This window comes from Rhinopithecus roxellana, chromosome 21 (genome assembly GCF_007565055.1).
Source record: "Rhinopithecus roxellana isolate Shanxi Qingling chromosome 21, ASM756505v1, whole genome shotgun sequence".
NCBI classification, from domain to species: Eukaryota; Metazoa; Chordata; class Mammalia; order Primates; family Cercopithecidae; genus Rhinopithecus; species Rhinopithecus roxellana.
Genome location: NC_044569.1, coordinates 9066471 through 9083105, shown reverse-complemented (window position 1 = coordinate 9083105; position 16635 = coordinate 9066471). Strand labels below are relative to the sequence as shown.

The 16635-nt window shown below is 36.3% G+C and overlaps 1 protein-coding gene across 4 annotated transcripts in view; it reads left to right on the top strand.

Annotated features, from left to right (window-relative positions):
• TWSG1 (twisted gastrulation BMP signaling modulator 1) overlaps positions 1-16635 on the top strand; it is a 117346-nt gene that overhangs the window by 12044 nt on the left and 88667 nt on the right. For all 4 annotated transcript variants that reach the window (XR_004055715.1, XR_004055714.1, XM_030926124.1 and 1 more), the window contains exon 3: positions 13833-13932. Coding sequence is in view for 2 of the 4 variants with exons in the window: in XM_030926124.1 (XP_030781984.1) it covers positions 13833-13932 (100 nt within the window). In the remaining 2 variants the exon portion in view is untranslated. The remainder of the gene's footprint in view (positions 1-13832; positions 13933-16635) is intronic.

The following is a 16635-nucleotide window of genomic DNA, read 5'->3' as shown; positions in this document are numbered from 1 at the left end:
TTAGTTTTGTAAGAAATTGCCACTGTCTTTCAAAGTGGCTGTATCATTTTGCATTCCTACCAGCAGTGAATGAGAGTTGCTATTGCTCCACATCCTCACCAGCATTTGATGTTTTCAGTGTTTTGGATTTTCACCATCTAAATAGGTATATAGTGGTATCACATTATTTTAATTTGCAATTCTCTAATGACATATGATGGGGAGCATCTTATACTTATTTGCCATTTCTATACCTTTTTTGGTGAGGTGTCTGTTAAGAATCTCTGGCCCATTTTTTAATCGGGTTGTTTACTTTTTTTGTTGTTGAGGTCTCTGTATGTATGTTTTGTATAGCAGTCCTTTATCAGAAAAGTCTTTTGCAGATATTTTCTCCTGGTCTATGACTTGTCATCTGATTCTTTGGAGAGTATGTTTTGCAGAGCAGAAGTTTAAAATTTCTATAAAGTCCAGCTTATCATTTATTTCTTTCATGAATTGTGGCTTTGGTATTGCCAGCTAAGATTTAATAAGGATTGCATTGAATCTGTAGATCAATTTGGGGAGTACCGTGTTGCCATCTTAGCAGTATTATGTCTTTGTTTCATGAACATGTGTGCCTTTCCTTTTATTTGAATTTTCTTTCATTCAACAATATTGTAGTTTTCTGTGTATGTATTACATTTCTTTTGTTAAATTTGTTCGTAAGTATTTTATTCTTTTTGATGCTGTTGTTAGTGGAATTGTTCTCTTGATTTCATTTTCGGATTGTTCATTGCTTGTGTATAGTGTATTAGCTCTTTTCTATCCCATCATACCTTCTTACTCTATATTCTGGGAGATTTCCTGACTTTACCTTTGGACTCTTTCTATTGAATTGTTTAATTTTAGCAATAACTTTTACATTTCAATAGCTCTTATTTATTTCTTGTTAATTTTTCCTATTAACATTATTTACTTGTTTTGGATGCATTATTTTCTTCAATGTCTTGGAGGATACTTATTGGAAGTTTTTTTTGCTGGTGGAGGAGGTCTCTTTTGAGATCTTTTTTTCTTTTATGTCTTTTTTATGTGTCAGGATTTCTTCAAATGTATAGCATTCTTTGGTTGTCCATATATAGTTAAGAATGAGGCAATAAAACCTGGTTGGGAGATCCATGTGTTTAGATAGGACTTACAGACTGGACTCAGAGCAGAGAACACTCGGAGATAAGGAAGGCCTTGATGTTGGAATGTGTTCTCTGCTCTGAGGCTGATCATCTTTCTGAAGAGAGTTGTTGGTTATTTGTTTATTTTGATTGGCTGATTTTCTTGTGATTGGAGGTGAGTAGATGGTCAGTAGATGCCTAGTTCTTGTCTTTTTGGTCTATTGTGTGAGTAGCCTAACTGATCTGATAGAAACCTGAGCTTGAACATCCTCTTTTTATCCCTGTTCTCTTTAGTTGAAGAATGGTTTGGCTCTTGGTATTTCATGTGCCAGTGATTGTTAACTGGGGCCCTGGACCTCTTAAGGGAGATCCCCCGGATTATATTCAGGAGATCCCCAGGATTGTATTCAAAATTGCCTGTGCATCGTTTTCTGGGGAGAAGGTCCATAGCTGTCAAGAGGTTCTCCCAGCAGTTGGTGAACCCGAAAAGGTTAAACATTGTTGGGGCTTTGCTTTCCATTCCAACATACTCAGTTATAAAATTCCACTTTCGTATTAGCAAAGTACAAGGCACGTTGACACTTTAGATAATGAGAGCTGCTTTTCTCCTTAAACTTGCAGAAGATGTACAGAAATGAATACAATAAGGTGGAAGATAAGTACTTAAGAAAGACAAAGATGCAATGCTATCAAAGTTTATAAAAAGATACCACTTCCCTTGTAGACGGAATTTAGATTTCTTTTTGTTAAATTGGTTTCGTTTGAACAACATTTGTAATGCTGAACTGATGTACTATGAGGATGAATTAGAGCATTTGTGTATATTGCATCCTCTGCACTTATAACTAAGTATGAAAATTTTTCCCTGGAAGCTGTTATGTAAATATTTTTCACCAGCATGGTTGCAAAGCAGTACAGTCATTCCTGCCACTCCTACAAGTTGCTGTGCCTAAGGGTGGTCCCTATATAAATATTTATTTTGTGCTTCTAACAGGAAAGAAATCTAACTTTAAACATCAAGAAAGTAAAACTGTCATCTTGGTGTACTTCCTTGCTCATATAATGAGGGGTTTAGCTATCCTGTTTCAGGAAAAAATAAATGTGGTAATATGGGATTTTCCTTTAAGAAGATCTTTACTACTTTCCCCTGCTGCTTTTGTGAAAATAATTTTTAAAATTTGGATCAATATTATGCTATATCCTAGAAATCTCAAGTCCCATTTTGTATCAAGAGTGGAAAAACCCTATATTAACTTGTGAGTACTTTGGCTAATATTTATGATAGTTTTTAGGATGATATAAACATTGTATTTCATGAGAATATTCAACATTGGGTTCAGAGATAATTAATGTATCATGTTAGTACTTTGTTATCTGAACATTTATTTAGTGCTTTTATATGCTAAATTGACAATCTGCTTTTTTATTCTAAAAATTGATTTAGTTATTAAATAAATCATAAGTTTTCTGAAATGAGTTGGAATTTTAAAATAGTTTACTTCTCATTAATAATTCTAGCTTTTAAAAGTATATTTTGTCTTAAGTTAAAAATATCAATAGTTCAGGTAAATTTAGGGCTTCCTTTAATTCAGTAAACTAAAGAATTAACTTTCTCTTCTTTTTTTCTTAATCAATGCAAATTAGATTCTACTTTAGTCTCTTGCTATAGTTATCTTGATTTGTTAGTGTACTAGTAATATTTTGGTTTACAATATAAAATGTTTTCTTTTTTCTCTCGTGAACATTATTTTCCTAAATTGTTTCTTTCCTCTTCATCCCATTTTCCTGCTCTTAAAAGTTGTGGTGCTATGGCTGGACGCGGTGGCTCATGTCTGTAATCCCAGTACTTTGAGAGGCCAAGGTGGGCGAGTCACAAGGTCAGGAGTTCGAGAAGAGCCTGACCAACATGGTGAAACCCCGTCTCTACTAAAAATACAAAAATTAGCTGAGTATGGTGGCACACACCTGTAATCCCAGCTACTCGGGAGGCTGAGGCAGGAGAATCGCTTGAACCCAGGAGGTGGAGGTTGCAGTGAGCTGAGATCGCACTATTGCACTCCAGCCTGAGCAACAGAGTGAGACTCCATCTCAAAAAAAAAAAAAAAAAAAAAGTTGTGACGCTAACCTATTTTTGTCCTGTTTTGCTTCAGTTAACACCACGTGAAAATATCTGAAATTAATGTTCAAAGGTAATGAATTAGGCCTGATATAATTTAAAGGAAGAATAAATCATTATTCCCCTCCAAATGTTTAATACAGTTATAGTAGCTGCTGATACATAAATGGAGATTAAAATTTATTTTCACTTGTTGTTTCACCTGTTGCATTGTTAAAACAAAATGAGGATTTCATTGGGACACACGGACATTTTCACACATACATAAGTTGGAAAAATTGTAAAATAACCCCCCCATTTACACATTACTCAGCCTCAACAGTGATCAACATGTGGTCAGTCTCATCTGTACCTACTCCCAACTCACTCCCACTGGATTCTTTTAAAGAAATTCATTGGGGCACTTGTACAGTAAGTAGGATTAGCATCTAAATTTTTGTTACTAGGTTTATGTGAGAAAGAGGCACTAGGCACTATTTGATATATTTTGGTAATTCATATATATATTTGAACTTGTATGCTGACTTATTTAGCCAAAAATAAGTACTATTTTCAGTACTGATTCATTTAAGTGTATGTTATTTTCAGGACAAAACTTTACCAATCAGTTAGAATTTATAAAGAACAACATGCTAATGAGGTTGGGTTGATATTTCTGTCCTGGGTTTGAAGATTCATACGATGCCCTCCTTAAAGAGTATTAATATGGCAAACAGATTTGTTATAACCCAGTCTAATTATAATTGTTTATTCTTTTGAATACAGGCAAATTGAAGATATTTTGTTTTATTTATTTATTTTTAATTACTCATTTGACCTAAGTAAAAGTAGTGTCAGCATAGGTATAATATAATGCTTCATTGATTACTTATGCTTACACAATATGCAAGTAAATACTTCATTAGATTTATTCCTACATTTCTGTTTTTTAGCTCAAGATATTATAAATACTTAGTTTCCTTAATTTAAGAACCTCAGTTTGTGTTTTTGAATATCTTTTGTAATTGTTCAAACATTAATTAAACTGGATCTTAAGAAGTCATTATATCCAAATAAATTAAATGTTTATTTGCTATTATAAAAATATATTTTCTACCCCCAAATTTAGAAAATACAGAGAAGTAGAAAAAAAGAGTAAAACATTCTTAGTCCTATTATTCAAACACATACTACTCTTACTATTTTGATATAGCTCCTTCTGGTTTTTATTCTCTGTTTAGATGATTTTTAGCAATTTTATGGTATATACAACTGTTGTATTTTACATTTTCACTAGCATTATTTTATGTTTCTTTGAAAAACATTGTGTTTGGTTAGAAAATTTCAGTTTTAGGTTAAAAGTAAATTAAAGCAATATATTTTCAGAGTTAGAACTGTCTTCTGCATTGCTTTAATACCAACTTAATTCTTTATATTTTTTAATTTAGGTTTATTTCTTCAAAATTTATGGAGCGCCGGCCGGGCGCGGTGGCTCAAGCCTGTAATCCCAGCACTTTGGGAGGCCGAGGCGGGCGGATCACGAGGTCAGGAGATCGAGACCATCCTGGCTAACACGGTGAAACCCCGTCTCTACTAAAAAAATACAAAAAACTAGTCGGGCGAGGTGGCGGGCGCCTGTAGTCCCAGCTACTCGGGAGGCTGAGGCAGGAGAATGGCGTAAACCCGGGAGGCAGAGTTTGCAGTGAGCTGAGATCTGGCCACTGCACTCCAGCCTGGGTGACAGAGCGAGACTCCTTCTCAAAAAAAAAAAAAAAAAAAAAAAAAAAAAAAAAAAAAAAAAATTTATGGAGAAACCCCAATGTACCATGCTGGGGTTTTTTTGTTGTTGTTTTGTTTCTTTTTTGTTTTTTGAGACGGAGTCTCGCTTTGTCACCCAGGCTGGAGTACAGTGGCTCCATCTCAGCTCACTGCAACCTCTGCCTCCTGAGTTCAAGAGATTCTCCTGCCTCAGCCTCCTGAGTAGTTGGTATTACAGGCACACACCACCACCCCTGGCTAATTCTGTATTTTTTTAGTAGAGATGGGGTTTTGCTGTCTTGGCCAGGCTGGTCTCAAACTCCTGAGCTCAAGCAATCCACCCACCTTGGCCTCCCAGAATGCTGGGATTACAGGCATGAGCCACTGCTCCCAGCCTGTTCATTCTTTTTAGATGTACAGTTTTATGATTTTTGGCAAACTACATGTAACTACTACCACAATCAAGATAGAGAATATTTTTCATCACCCTAAAACATTCGCTTGTGCCCCTTTGTAGCTGGACCTAGCTTTTTCCCTAGCCTCAGCCCCTGGCAACCACTGATTTGATTTTTTTTTCCCTATAGTTTTGCCTTTTCCAGAATGTTATATAAAAGGAGTCATACAGTATATAGCCTTTTGTTCTGTCTAGCTTCTTTCATTCAGTATAAGGCTTTGAGATTCATCCATATTATTGTGTGTTGGGTAGTTCTTTCCTTTTTATTGATGAGTAGGACTGCGTTGTGTGGATGTACTGCAGTTTGTTTATCCATTCACTGGTTGTTGGACCTTGCATGGTTTCCAGTTTTCAGTAATTATGAATGATGTTGATATTTTCCCATATGGGTCTTTTTATGGACCTATGTTTTAATATTTCTTGAGTAAATACCTGGGAATGGGATTGCTGGGTCACCAGAGCATTTTGATATTCGTTATCTCATTGGGATGCCAAAGTTTGTAAGGGAAAATCCAGGAACACCGTTCCTTTTTTATGACTGGGAAACCGAGACTCAGGGTTACAAACAGCTTATGGGCTTAAAACCAGATCTTGTAAGTGCAAGTCATTTGCTATCTTTACTAGAATATAATGTTGTTTTCAATGATGTTTCCTTGTTTTATTATAGCAACAGGGTTAACACATCTCTCAGATCTTTGCAACAAGAATGGAAATGTTTATCAGTAACTAAGAGTCAATATAAATAAGATTCTTCCTCAAGTTGTTAGTTTCCATTTCTGGCCTAGAAATTTGGGATTTCATATAATAAATGTTAACTCTTAAAGTCTAATCTTAGTCTTGGATAAATATCCTCCCCCTCAATTTATTTTGCATAAAGAATTAATATTTCACCAGAACATCAGCTGTATAGTCATGGCACTGCGTAACAACGTTTTGGTCAATGGCAGACAACATATATGATGGTGGTCACATAAGATTATAATACTGTATTTTTATTGTACCTTTTCTATATTTAGACATGCAAATATTTACCATTGTGTTATAATTGCTTACGGTATTCAGGACAGTAACATGCTGTACAGGTTTGCAGCCTAGGAGCGATAGGCCACACCGTATAGCCTAGCATTACAGCAGGCTCTATCGTGTAGGTTTGTGTAGGTATACACTGATATTCATATAACAACCGAATAGCCTAAAGACACATTTTTCAGAACATATCCCTATCCTCAAGAGATAAAGCATGACTGTATATGGAATAAGATTCTTCTCTAAAGATGATTGAATCTGTCTTCTGGCATTTAAAAATTTGAAATTCTCTGTCATATTGAAGGTTTTCCTCAATATAAATGTAGTAAAATACATTTTGAACGATTAGATTTTTTCCCTCAAACTTTTCATCCTGCCAGACTTTGATTTCATATAAGCTTTTAAAACAGTTTGCCAAATTCTCTCTAAATACTCATGCTGGTCAATAAAGAGTAACTCAAATGTATAAATTTCAGTTTTCCATTTAGTGTAAAGTTTTAATTTTTTTCCATCATAAGATTATTGAACAATGTGTCTACCAAACTTTAAGAACATCTAGCATAGTTATTTACACGTAGAACATGTCTTATTCCATATTACCTTGCCTCTAACATGCAAGAGCAATGGTGGTAGAAAAAGCCTTGAGTCAGAAGACCTTGTTTCAAAGCCGCAGTTGTGTGAACTCACAGAAATCATGAAACCATTCATTCTCAGTCTTCTCTTCTGCACATGAGGAACAACCATGCTTTCTCTGTGACTTGTAGACTAGGGAAGCAGAAGATATAGTCATTAACCAGCTGAAACGACAACAAAAAATATTAAGTATTGCATTCCAAGTCACTGGTTTTGCAACTCTTAGCCAATGATTCCAATTTTACCCTTACAAACAATGATTAAACTTGGGCAATGGCATTTCTAGTTGTATTCAGGTACTGAGAGTGAAAGATATAATAATGCCTTTGATTAAATAACCTAAAGAATTATCTAAGTTTAATTATAGGCTTATTCTTTCTAAGAGAGTAATAACTATAATTATTAAAATGTTAACTTAATGAAAAATAACTTTTATATTTCTCATTTTAGTGTTTAAAAAACAGGAATACCTAACCATAACTGGGGTCAAATTCTAGCCACTAATTGAATGAAGTTGTATAAATTTCATGACTTCATTTAAAAATTAAGCATAATAATGACCTGCATCTTTATGAGATTCAAGACAATGCATATAAAATACTTAGCACAGTGCCTGTAAGGGTTAAATAGAACCCATTAAGGACTTTGGGGGAGGTGGTGGCAGTAAATAATTGGAAGCATTGAGTCAGTCTTTATTTTTGACTTCAGTGAACTTGGTGTTTAGTTTTGATCACATGTTCCATTCAACTGAGCAGAACCCAAATTTAGTCATAGTGAGGTTAGTAAAATATATAAATAACCCAGTCCAAAGAGAAAATTCTAAATTTCAGCTCTACCGTATTTTCTGTTTAAGGAGTAGAGACTTGAAATAATAGTAAAATAGAAACTGATAAAGTTTATGAAGGTGATAAAAAATGAGAAAGTGGACAACGTGTGGAAAGGATTAAGTATTTAATCACTGTTTCTGAATTTTGGCACATTGATGTACTATTACGCACTGATTAAATTATGTTGACAGATTTTTATGGTAGAGAAATGCTATTTTTTTAGATCAAGGTAGTATATAATCATCATTTTGTTAAACATGCATAGGAATTTACCAAAGGGGGAGGAATTTAGGGTTCTTTCTTTTTACTGTAGTAGATATTTTCCAAAGTCTTATATAATTAAATAAATACTTTAAAAATTTTGGTAAACCTTTCTTTTTATCTTGACTTTAGCCTTTCTGATTATAGAAGACGTATATTCTTATAACTGAAACAGCTAGGGGTAAAGTTTTCTTTTCTTTTCTTTTCTTTTCTTTTCTTTTCTTTTCTTTTTTTTTTTTGAGAGGAAGTCTTGCTTTGTTGCCCAGGCTGGAGTGCAGTGGCGTGATCTCGGCTCACTGCAAGCTCCGCCTGTCGGTTCCCGCCATTCTCCTGCCTCAGCCTCCTGAGTAGCTGGGACTACAGGCACCTGCCACCACGCCCGGCTAATTTTTTGTGTTTTTTAGTAGAGACAGGGTTTCACCGTATTAGCCAGGATGGTCTTGATCTCCTGACCTTGTGATCCGCCCGTCTCGGCCTTCCAAAGTGCTGGAATTACAGGCATGAGCCACCATGCCCGGCCTAAAGTTTTCTTTTTAAGTATCCTTAAGAACAGATTCTGCTTAATTTAAATGGGGCAGTTTTTGTGTTTTTCTGTAATCCTTGTTTCATCACAGAGAGTTGTTCTGAGTTGTTTTTTCTTTTGTATTTTCAATACTTGAGTTCAGAGCACTTTACAAATGTTTATTATATTTAGAAACATTCATCCTAACCGCAGCTTGCTTGCTGTTAAAAATATTATACATTTCTAAATATGTTCACAACCAAATATTATTCAATAATGTGATTTTTAAGGGCATGTAGAATGAATAGAAAAGAATGAATTATTTGATGAACTTCATAAAGCTGCTATTTATAATTATTTGCACGTGGAAATTCATTGTTTCAATTTGTTTCTTGACTTAAAAACAGTAGTCATAGAGTAGACATATTTTTGCTCTCTTGATTTGCAGTAAGATTTTAAATGCCATCTGTTAAATTTGCCTATCTGTTATATTTCTCCTGAAAACTAAGAGGTGTGTTTTTGAAAATGGAAAAGGCACAAATGCTGTTTTCAGGCACAAACTCTGTTTTCTTTCTTTCTTTCTTTTTTTCTTCCTTTCTTCCTTTCTTCCTTTCTTTCTTTCTTTTTTTTTTTTTTTGAGGCGGAGTCTGGCTCTGTCTCCCAGGTTGGAGTGCAGTGGCACGATCTCAGCTCACTGCAAGCTCTGCCTCCGGGGTTCACGCCATTCTCTTGCCTCAGCCTCCCAAGTAGCTGGGACTACAGGCACCTGCCACCACGCCTGGCTAATTTTTTTGTATTTTTTTTTTTAGTTGAGACGGGGTTTCACCATGTTAGCCAGGATGGTCTTGATCTCCTGACCTTGTGATCCGCCCTCCTCAGCCTCCCAAAGTGTTGGGATTATAGGTGTGAGCCACTGTGCCTGGCCACTAACTCTGTTTTCAAAAGGTCGGTTTGAGGAGCTTATTTTTCTTATTTGCCAATCTCCTGAAAAGAAGGCTGACATGAGTTATGAAGAATAGAGAGTATTTGTTGTATGTGAAGGCTCATTTACCCAAATTATGAACATTTCTTAATTTATGGTGATTAAATTTCTGCTTTATTAAGACAAAGGTTTTTTAGTCTTTTCTGTAGTAAGGTAGAAAGGAAAATATTAGCCAATATTAGCCAGGATATTGTTGTTTGGTGTCCAACAAGTTTTAATAGTAGTTTTTACCATTAAAGTCTTAAACTCAATTTTTGTCTCTTTAATAGTACAGTAATGAAAGCTTATCTCTGTCATTTCCCTCGTTTCTCCCTACCATAGCTTTTCACATTGTATTCTATCACTAAATTATAAAGCAGTAAGCATATGACTACAGCATATTACTCTCTTATACCAGTATGTAAAAGTGCAGGACAGGCATCTATTAAGAGGGTGTGAAATACATTTAATCTAAAGAACTAGATAACCTGGGCAAGTTCAAGCAACTTTTAAATAGGCTGTTAGTTTTAACTTTTGTTAAAACTATATTTGTTAATGTTTTTAACAACGTTTTGTTAAAACAACATTTGTTCACAGTAATCTCAGTCTCACCCACCTTTTCATTCTAGTTTAAAACACTTCACAAATACCTGACAGTAAAAGGCATAATGAATACCTCACAGACTCAGATTTCTCTAATGGAAGCCGTTACATTGACATTCATTTTTTAAAATTATTTGACATAATATACAGTAATTCATTTAGCAAGCTACCATTTGGAAGCTGCAGAAAAAGGAGAGACTTTGAATAAATTTGTTACTTTTCTAGTTTGTTTCTCCTGAGTTAGTTTAGTCAATAATGTAAATACAGGTTGAGCATTCCAAATCCAAAAATCTGAACTCCAGAATGCTCCCAAATCGGAAACTTTCTGAGCATCGACATGACATCAAAGGAAATGCTCATTGAAAGACTTTAGATTTTTGGATACGGGATGCTCAGCTGGTATAATGCAAATATTACAAAATCCAAATAAACTCAAAATCCAAAACACTTTTGGTACCCAGCATTTCAGATAAGGAATACTCAACCTGTATAAGCAACTAAGATAGTAAAAGGATATTTTATACACATAATGTAAATTAAAATTTTTTAAAAAGCTTTGTTTCTTGTGACTAAGTACTAACCTTTATAAATCTAAAAAAAAAAAAAAAAGATTGTTAGTATACTTATCTGATGCTGTTTCTAAAAAGTATGTACTCAGAAAATGTTCTTTTACTCCAAAGACAAAGTATAGCTTTAGCAATTCTGTTTTTCTACATTGCCAGCTAAGTTGGAGCTTGTCTGAATCAGGCATTACCAGTTTTGTGATGAAGCAGCTATACTTCTCATTAAGTCCCTGCCCTTTCAGTCCCTCTCTTTCTTATAGGCCCAGCAAAGTTACCTAATGTCTATGTCACATGAATGCAGCCTGAGTGTACAAAATTCTGCAGTACTAAAATATTACAGTGTGCATATATTAGGTCACACATATATGCTCATATCAAACTAATGAATTAGTTAGAAAATAGCACAAGTGTTGATTCTTGAAAGTGCTGTATAGTTAGCAAGGGGACTTTTGGAGACAACAACAACAAAACCCAAGGAATTAAAATCAGTGCTGCAAAAAATGTCATATTAGAATAACGGGCTGACTCCAATAGTGTAGAAATATTTAATAGGGATAAATATTATGACCTGTGTTTACATTTTAAAAGCACAGTATTGAGGTACAGAAATGAGAAATAATAGTTACATTGCACTAGTTAATTTTTTAAAACATGCATATCAATAGCATTCCATTAGGTCTCAGATTTTTAAAATCTTACTGAAATGATTTGTTGGAATGGTTTGAAAGTATCACAGTTGCTGACAGCATATTGCTACCCCAAACAAACAAATTTTAGGCTCCTTTAATTTTAAAAACTAGTGTTCACAATCAAGGAGGTAAGCAGGATTCTCTCCTTCTTGGCTAGTTACATTATGCCATAAGGAAGAGGAGGGGAGCAGGGGGAGGGGGAGGGGGATGAGGATGATGATGATTTAGGATTACCACACTTTCACCTAATGACAAAGCTAATGGCAGGGTTAACATCATGTCATGGGGAACAAGTGAAGAAACCATGGAAGTATTTGATCTAAAATGAGGACATGGGGGAATAAAAATAGAAATCATTTTGTTTTAAACAGGGCTTTTTTGGTTGGAGATAACTAAAGCCTACTCCAGTTGGTAAGAATATCTCAGTGAAGAATATCTCCAACTAATAACAGTATCTCTAAGAACAGGAAGTGCAGTTGGCACTAGAACCAAGAACTAGAGCATTATTAGGAATCCGAATGGCTTCTTCTCTCCCTTCTTTTCTCCTTGTGATCATGAATGTCATAGTGCTTATCTTTGGAAAATAGGAATGGGGGGCCACAGGATAATTTTTTACCTCTTATTTTGAAATGGCCTCCCCAGCCCCAGCTTTGTATCATCCCCTAGTTCAAGTTCCAACAGAGATTAACAATTATCTGTGTCTTACTTCCAAAATCTTGGAAGACAATCTGATTGACCAGCTACAGTCTGTTTTTTACCTCTGTTCCAATTATTGGTAGCCAGGGAGAAAAAAGGTCATATAGCTCAAAACAGAGCTGCAGACAGACAGGGTGGGAATCAAAGGCAGGTGGCAGCCAAGCAGGGCAGACATTCTAAACTGTCCAGGGCGGGTGCCATGAAAAATTAGAATGGCTTTGTTGAAGATAAATTATATTTGGAGGAGGGGGTCTTAAGGACCTGGCTTCCGGGAATCAGGCTTCAGTTCAACAAAACAAAACACTTAAAACTTTATAAGATTGGGACAGGCTATTTTGGATTATTAAGTTCCTTGTCAGCTGTGGGCTGCAATGGCCATATGTTGATGGAACATTATAGAAGCGATTCAGGTGTTAGATGGAAGGATGGTTTTGTTGAGCTGTGAAATTCCTTCTAAGCCTGCGAGTAAAATCAGTTTTGTCATAAGTTATTTCTACCAAAATAATAAAATATTAATGTTTTTCTTATAAATATATATGGTGTCTTAAACCAGGGAAAGCAAGTAATCAGTGGTGGCTACAGAATTTCCATTTCAGTTGGGTTTATTCAGGAGTGGCAGTCTGATGGCAAGGGGGGGGCAGGGGCAAGCACTAAAGGAATTGCTTTAGAACTTCATGTACAGAGCAAGCTATCTTAGCTCTTGTGGAGTGACAAACCACCCTAAAGTTTAGTGGGTTAAAACAATAGCCATTTATTTAGCTCTTGTTTCTGTGGGTTGACAATTTGAGCCTGGATCAGCTAGCTGGTTTTCTGGCCTTATTCCTGTGTCTGTTGGCAACTGCTGGTGTATTGGAAGCTGGCTGATCTAGGATGGCCCAGGTGGACTGACTTGTCCACATGGCTATGTCCTGGCTTCACATGGCAGCTGGGCAAAGTCCTAAGAGAAACAGTGGATGCGCTCAAGGCTTCTTGAGGCCTGAACTCAGAAGTGACATACTGTCATATCCACCAAACTCTTGTTGACCAGAGTGAATCTCAGGATCACCTAAATTCAAGAGGTCTAGACATTGACCCTGTCCCTTGATCAGAGGAACTGCGAAGCTGCGTTGCAAAGAGGGGAGACCTAAAGAGGGAAATAATTCTAGAGAGGGAAATAATTGCCACCTTCTTTGTAAATAATCTACCATACCGAGCACACTGTTTTCTGTATCATGGAACAATAAAAATAGAATTTCCAAATTTCTTTTACTCACATTTTACATATTGAGAAACCCTACAAGTTGGCTATTTGTTTAAATTGGGGCAATGAATATAATAGCTGAGAAGCATGTTTTGTTCTTGTACTGAATTATTCGTTAGGGTGGTGTGGGTAGTCAAGTAATGGGTTATAAAATAAAATATTTTCCTTATTTCAAAATAAGGTTAAAGCATTCAAAGTACGTTCACTGAATGAGTCCAAAAAAATCTGTGTAACATTGTAGATATTTATGTTCTGATGAATAGTTAATAATGTTGAATAAAAAATTATGTCAAGAATACATTACTGTAAATGCAAATATGGCAGGGTTTTTTGCTTAAAAAGTAACCGTTTTCTATATAGTTATTTGGAATTTGAAGTTTAACATCTGTCTTGTTTCTAGGAGCTCTGCCAGTGCCGGCCGGGCGAAGGCAATTGCTCCTGCTGTAAGGAGTGCATGCTGTGTCTTGGGGCCCTTTGGGACGAGTGCTGTGACTGTGTCGGTAAGTTGATACAAGGGAGACTTCTTAATATTTCTTATCACAGAATCCTTGACTTTAAGAGACTTTAAGGAATATAAATGTAGTTTATATGTATAAACAAGTATGTGTGAGAGATATAGTAAACATACAGAACTTTGTATTTTTACATTCAATTGTGTTCAATAGTATTTACCTATACATGTATTTTAAAGTGCTTATCCTTGGGAAGTAGGAGTGGGGGGCCAAGGCAGAATTTTTAACTTTTTATTTTGAAAGTTTTTCTACTGTTGAATTTTTTGTAAGCAGCAGCATTTTGTTTTGTTTTTAATAAGAAGTAGGTTTTATAAGAAGAAACATTCCCAAGATGTGTTAAGTAGAAAAAGCCAGGTTCAAAATTATGTTTATAGAATGCTATGATTTGTGTGTTAGAAAGAAAACTTACATGTGTCGGAAGCAACACCTGTCAGCCCTTCTCTAACCAGTTAACTCATTTTCAACGTTTAAAACCCCAGTTCAAGTATCCCCTTTGCTTGGAAACCTTCCTTGTTTGCCTGAGATAGAGGATCCTCTGTGCTTCTGAGAGACCATTTATTGCATGCTCCTATCGTTGTTTTGCATGTTTTTTTCAACAGTATAAACTCCTTAAGAACAGGAATATAGTCATATTGATCTTTTTTACATTATCCTTTATCAAAATAGGCTATATGCATATAGTTTTTAAGGCACATAGTACTAAAACAATCCCATCTCACTTCTTTCCAAGCGTTTGGTCCTATGCCCAGAGACTACCACTTACAACTTTTCAGCGTTGCACTTCTTCCATAATTCTGAGTAATAACTCTATACTACTCTCTTGATTCTTTGATGTTAGAAACTATCAGTTGACTTCCTCTTATGGTAGACACGCATTTAGTTCTGTTATCTCTTAATCTTCCTAATGTGATTTTATCACTCCTTCTAGTGAAATCAGTATTTACCTTAATAATCACTCTAATGAATTAGTAATATATACTCATTTGATGCATAATAAGGTAAGCACTAATTAATTAAATGAGTTATCCCATTATCTGTCTTCCTGTATTTTGGGTGTGCTTCTTGAGAGATTTCCTAACCTTTTCACCCTTGTATTAATTTTTTTAATTTTTACTTCCTTTTTTAATTTCCAAGAGCCTTTCTCTGATTGTCCTTTTTGAAGGAACATACTGTTCTTGTTTTTTATGTAATATGTTTTTCTTATCTTTCTGGAATTCTTAATTACACAGTTTTGTGGTTGCTGTTGAGTTTTTTCCTTCTACGCCTTGCATGGTTTCCATTTTCTCAGGTGTCTGGTGACCCTTGGCTGTCTATTGCTTTGTACAATTTAGGTACTCCAAAGCGGACTGGGAGTACCTAATCCATGGACAGGGCATGGAATCTAGTTTGCCTCACTAAAAGGTGGTTGGAGGATGAACTGCCTTTTTCACCGAGCCCTCTTATTTCATGTCTATAGATCTTTCCCTTTAGGGTTGCGCATTTTTTCTAGAGAAAGATTTCCCGGTTTCCTGCTGGGGTTGAGGCTGGGGTAAGGGGCAGTATGCCAGGCTGCAAATGTTCTGGGAACCTGAGGGGTGAGGTCACAGTGAACAGTGAGCATACTTTTATTTACTTTCCTTGTTTTTTTCCCATACTCATCTCTACCCTTTGCCATTTTTGGCATTCCCAGTCCAGGGCTTCTTTGGCTTAATTTCTCTAAAGAATAACTCTCTCCTTTCCTACAGTTGTGGAAGAAGAGACCGGGACCTGAAGGTTTAACTACCCCACAGAATAGGCTTGCCTCTGCCACACTGGCACCTCCAGCTCCTGAGTCTCCTCAGGGTTCCGTGGGGCACGTGGCCTGTGTGGAGACTCTGCTCAGTCAGGCACCTTTAGCTCTTAGCTTCTCCACACATAGAGTTAGTGTTTCCATTTCTTGTTTTTCTTTAGTGTTTTGTAGTGAATTCTGAGAGAATGGGGGCACAAGTATCTTTTCCTCTGTCCTCTTATATTCATCTTGGTATCTCTAACAGCTAGCTTTGAATTATTTTAGGGCATTAACTGTATATTAATTTAATATGTACAATGAAAGTAAAAAAGAGAAAATAGCCATCTTATTTTTTTTTTTTTTTTTTTTTTTTTTTTTTTTTTTTTTTTTTTTTTTTGAGACGGAGTCTCGCTCTGTCGCCCAGGCTGGAGTGCAGTGGCCGGATCTCAGCTCACTGCAAGCTCCGCCTCCCGGGTTTACGCCATTCTCCTGCCTCAGCCTCCCAAGTAGCTGGGACTACAGGCGCCACCACCTCGCCCGGCTAGTTTTTGTATTTTTTAGTAGAGACGAGGTTTCCCCGTGTTTGCCAGGATGGTCTCGAACTCCTGACCTCGTGATCCGCCCGTCTCGGCCTCCCAAAGTGCTGGGATTACAGGCTTGAGCCACCGCGCCCGGCGAAAATAGCCATCTTAATCTCTGATATACACACATAAGATTTTTTTTTTGAGACAGGGTCTTGCTATGTTGCCTAGGCTGGAGTGCAGTGGCGTGATCATGGCTCACTGCAGGCTCAACCTTCTGGGCTCAAGCAGTCCTCCTGCCTCAGCCTCCCAAGTAGGTGGGACTGCAGGCATGAACCACAACACCCAGCTGATTTTTGTAGTTTTGGTGGTGCCAGGGTTTCTCCATGTTGCCCAGGCTGGTCTCGAACTCGTGGGCTCAAG